At 32.5% G+C, this 5,127-nt stretch overlaps 1 protein-coding gene across 1 annotated transcript; it reads right to left on the bottom strand.

The window, feature by feature from the left end:
• Nucleotides 1–3,743: 3,743 nt before the first annotated feature.
• LOC104649103 (uncharacterized) lies at nt 3,744–4,505 on the bottom strand. Its single transcript, XM_010327799.1, has one exon. It carries the CDS (start codon nt 4,503–4,505, stop codon nt 3,744–3,746), a length of 762 nt encoding a protein of 253 aa, XP_010326101.1.
• Between the last annotated feature and the right edge of the window lie 622 nt (nt 4,506–5,127).

The raw sequence follows: 5,127 nt of genomic DNA, 5'->3' as shown, positions 1-5,127 counted from the left end.
AGAATCTCGAGTAGGAGTGTAGGGTAGCTATGTTGCATTCCAACATGGGACTTTCCAGGATTATGGTACATGTCCAACAAGTGGAAAAAAGCAGGAAGAGGAAGCACACTAGGGTAGGGAACAGGTCAAGGCAAGATGAGGAGAATTTTTCAAGGAAGAGTAGAACTGAAATCAAAGATAAGCCCAGGTTTATAAAGGGACTCTCGCACCAAGGGGAGTCAAGTTCATTCAAGGGTCGCTATGATAGGGATTCTGAGCCCGGAGTCAAGAGAAACAGTGAAGTAGATGCACCTCAGGAGAGGCCTCGTTGTAGGAAATGTGGCAAACTTCATGGAGAAAAGTGTAGGAGGGGCTCTAACGCTTGTTACAGTTGTAGCAAGCCGGGTCACATGATAAATGATTGTCTGTATATGAGAGGTCGAGAAAAAAGGAAGGATAAAGTTCAACTGAATGGTACAAGTGAAGAGGCTCCAACGAGGCAACGATTCTTCACACTCAAGTCTGGGGGAGTACGGGAAGACACTTCTGTTGATGTCTCCGGTGCGTAGCCTAAATTAGTTTTTCATGTGTATAGTTTTATGCACTAGTATGAAGTTAATATGTTGGAGTCATCATGTTGGTTGCTGACTTATGTGACTTATGTGTTTATTTATGTTGCATGCTTTGATGAGACAAGTTTAGGAAGGAGTTCCTTAGTCTATTAATGTGAAGCTGCTAGTAGGTTTCAAGGATGTGCACCAACCTACTAATATGTGAATCAGATATTCACCAACAAAAAGCATTGAGTAGCATAGGTATGGATTTTCTCCATAAGTGTTATGATACCATAGACTATCAAATCAGGGTAGTGAGATTTCAGTTGCCAAATGAGATAGGGTATAAACGGGCAGGGCGCAGATCAATCCAACAAAGCCATATAATTTCAAATCTTAAGGCCAACAAGATTTTATTTAAGGGGTTAGATATACTCCTACTAAGGCTGGTTTTGTTTAAGAAACTCTAAATTTTACTGCAATAGTCAACTTGGTGTTGTAAGTCCAAAAATTGTATGTGTAATAATTGCACTATGTTAGGTAAAATGAATTCATGTTTGCATATCATGTTGTTGTTTTTGTATAGCGTGGACATGATTTTTTTGTGTGTTGCATGAGTTGTGAGGTGCATCAAGTTTACTGCGATTGAGAAGGAAGTTCCTCAATCTCAAATATGAAGCTTCAGATAATCTTGATTAATATGCATTATCCAGAGTAAGTGTGAAACAGAAATTCACAAAGAGCAAATTCTCAGCTATGTTAAAATATTTTTGAAAATAACCCTCTTTATTTTACAATGATGTGTAGTTTCATTCGGGGACGAATGTTCCAAAGGTGGAGATAATGTAACAACCCTAAAATGACTATGCTAAGTAATGCCTAATGTATGTAGAATGCCTGATTAGACCGGATTCACACGAATTGATGCGCGTAAAACCAGAGCTCTGAACCTCTACAACAACCAAGCCAACTAACTTGGTGAGTTAGTTGAGCTAGGAAATATAGGGTCCATCCATATAGGGCACTCGAATATGAAGCTTTACTCAATTGAGTCTTAACCAGACTTAAAAGGGGGTAATCTTAAGATTGGAGGGTCTAGGGGTAAAATGGTCTTTTTCAGGATAAGGGTAGTATTGTAATTTAACCTAAATATTTAATTAATTAATTAATTAATTAAAATCGTGGAGGGGCAATTCGGGTAGAGGTTGCCGAATTTGACCCTTTAAGCAAAATCTAGCTCCACCGGTGTTCAAGCCTTAAGCTATGAGTGCACACTTCCACTTTGCTTCCTCATCCTGAACTTCTTTCCCTTCCAGCTGAACCATTGTTTCTCCATTAACTATTTGTGGAGGGAAATATGTCAGCTTCATACCATTGTTAGCTGCACGGTTGTTCTTAAACATATTAACCCAGGGTTCCTTATCCTTGCTCACCTCTTCTCCTCTTATTCCATCACTCTCATCATCTACAGTGTTTCCATCTTGCTTCTTAGTTACTGTTCCATTGCTTTCCTTCTTATTCTCAGCTGCTATTTGCACTAGATCTGAGTTCTCATAAGCTTCCTCTTCTTCCACTACAGAATTTAAGCTCAATCGCCTAGCTATTTTAGAACTCTCAGTCACTCCTTCTTCATAGTTCTGTCCTGCACTTTGAGCTTGTTGCTGATTGTTTACCACTAATGCTTCCACCTGACCTCCAACTGAGCTACCAACTGTCATTATTGACATTTTCCGGCCTCTTCCACGTCCTCGTCCCCTTCCCCTCGCAATTTTTCTCTTTCACTGCGCAGGTTAACTAACCTACGCTGAGAGCATCCTGGAGAGAAGGTTCTTTTATTATTTATTATTATTAATATTGTTATTTTACTATTATTGTTATTATTATTATTATTATTATTATTAATATTATTATTATTATTATTATTATTATTATTATCATCATCATCATCATTATTATTGTTATTATTATCATTCTCAATATTATTGTTGTTATTATTATTGTTGTTATTATTATTATTATTATTATTATTACTATTATTGTAATTACTATTATTATTAGTACTATTATTATTATAATTATTATTATTAATATATTATTATCATTATTAATATTATTATTATTATTAATATTATTATTATCGTTATTATTATTATTATTGTTATTATTATTGTTATTATTATTATTATTATTATTATTATTTTATTATTATTATTGTTATTGTTGTTGTTGTTGTTATTATTATTATTATTATTATTATTATTACTATTATTATTATTATTATTATTATTACTATTGTTGTTATTACTATTATTATTAATATTATTATTATTATTATTGTTGTTGTTGTTGTTGTCATTATTATTTTTATTAATGTCATTATTATTATTATTATTATTATTATTATTATTATTATTATTATTGTTATTGTTATTATTAGTACTATTATTATCATTATCATTATTATAATTATTATTACTATTATTATTATTATTATTATTAGTACTATTATTATTATTACTATTATTATAATAATAATAATTATTATTATTATTATTATTGATATTATTATTATTATTAATATTATTATTAATATTATTATTATTATTATTATTATCATTATTATTATTATTATTATTATTATTATTATTATTATTGTTGTTGTTGTTGTTGTTGTTGTTGTTGTTGTTGTTGTTATTGTTATTATTATTATTATTATTATTATTATTATTGTTGTTGTTGTTGTTGTTGTTGTTGTTGTTGTTGTTGTTATTATTATTGTTATTATTATTATTGTTGTTGTTATTACTACTACTACTACTACTATTATTGTTATTTCTATTATTATTGTTGTTGTTGTTGTTGTTGTTGTTGTTGTCATTATTATTATTATTATTATTATTAGTATTCTTCTTCTTCTTCTTCTTATTATTATTATTATTATTATTATTATTATTATTATTATTATTGTTATTATTATTATTATTGTTATTGTTATTTTTTTTGTGGTAACCATTTCATTAATTACCGAAAACAACTTTACAAACCAAGCAGCTAGCACAGCATTCTTAAACATCAGGAAAAGAAATCAACACATAAAGACTCCAACACTACTAACTAAACATCAAACCTTCCTATGACTAATTATCTTGCTAATGCTAATAGGAGTTCTTGCAATAGTTACATAGGCTATCTTCTTAACTACCTCATCTCTCAAACTCTTCTTGTCTTCAAAAATTCTCGTGTTTCCTCATTCCAAACAGCATTCACAACTTCAGCTAAGATCATCTTGAATAATTGAGCTCTTGTAGACTTCCATTTCCCATGTTGTATACACCAATGCACAAACTGTGTCCATGTCTTTGCTCTGTTGTTGTGGAAACCAGCCCATGCTAATACTCTTTCCCATACTTCCTCTACATAGTGACACTGTAAGAACATGTGGTCCAGACTTTCATCCATATTTGTACACAGTACACAAGTTGTATCATGTGTTAACCTCCATTTAGCAAGCCTATCAACTGTTGCTAACTTTCTATACATCAGTATCCATAGAATAAAGATAACTTTTGGCCTTGCTGTATTCTTGAACGTTAGACATTTCCACACAGGTTTAGGTTGTTCCCCTCTCAAGTAATCATAGATTTGTTTAACCATTCCTTTTCCATCTTTTATGTGAACTTGATCAACTATTTGTTTAGCCTGCATTATCTTCCTGATCATCCAACTAGCCTGCTCTCTCTTCTGCCAATCATTCTGCCCTCTCATGTAATATACATGTATCCATTTGATCCACAGTTTGTCTTCCTTGTTTGCCAAATCCCAACAAAGTTTGGCTATTGCAGCTCTATTCCATAGTTGCATGTTTATCAGCCCCATACCACCTTCATTTTTTGGCCTACAAACTCTTTCCCATGCTATTAGAGCTTTCCTAGTTACCTTCCCAACTCCAGACCAAAGACAACTTCTACACATACTATCAATTAATTTGATTACCTTAGCTGGAAATAGGAATAGTTGAGCCTAGTAAGCTTGAACACCAAAGAGAACTGTTTGAACTAGCTAAGTCCTTCCTGCATATGATAACTTCCTAGCTGTCCATGAGGTGATTCTTGCCATTATTTTCTCTATGAGAGGGTACCATTGTATCACAGACATCTTCTTGGTTGATAAAGGCACTCCCAGAAACTTGAAAGGAAGTTCCTCCATATTGTATCCTAGTTGTTGCACAATCTGATTCTTCACTTCTTGCTGAATCCCTCCACAATATATTGAGCTCTTACTTAGATTTGCTTGTAGTCCTGAAGCCTGAGAGAATTGTGAAAAACATAATTGCATAGCTTTAATAGATTCCAGATCTCCTCTAGCAAACATTAATAAGTCATCTGCAAAACATAGATGAGTAATATCAAGTTTAGAGCACCTAGGATGATACTTGAACTGCTTATTTTCTCTAAGATCCTTAAGCAGCCTACTCAGATACTCCATTGCTATAGCAAACAAGAAGGGAGACATTGGATCTCCTTGCCTCAAACCTTTAGCTGCATCAAAACTCTGTGAAATCTGTCCATTAACTACTATGGAGTAGTTCACTGTT

The sequence above is a fragment of the Solanum lycopersicum genome, chromosome 9, assembly GCF_036512215.1.
Source record: "Solanum lycopersicum chromosome 9, SLM_r2.1".
NCBI classification, from domain to species: Eukaryota; Viridiplantae; Streptophyta; class Magnoliopsida; order Solanales; family Solanaceae; genus Solanum; species Solanum lycopersicum.
The sequence above is the reverse complement of the archived record's forward strand: the minus strand, read 5'-3'. Positions and strand labels throughout refer to the sequence as shown.

Bases quoted from the DNA above. Each gene is read 5' to 3' on its own strand.
- LOC104649103 (XM_010327799.1), bottom strand. From the start codon at position 4,505: ATGTGTAGAAGTTGTCTTTGGTCTGGAGTTGGGAAGGTAACTAGGAAA.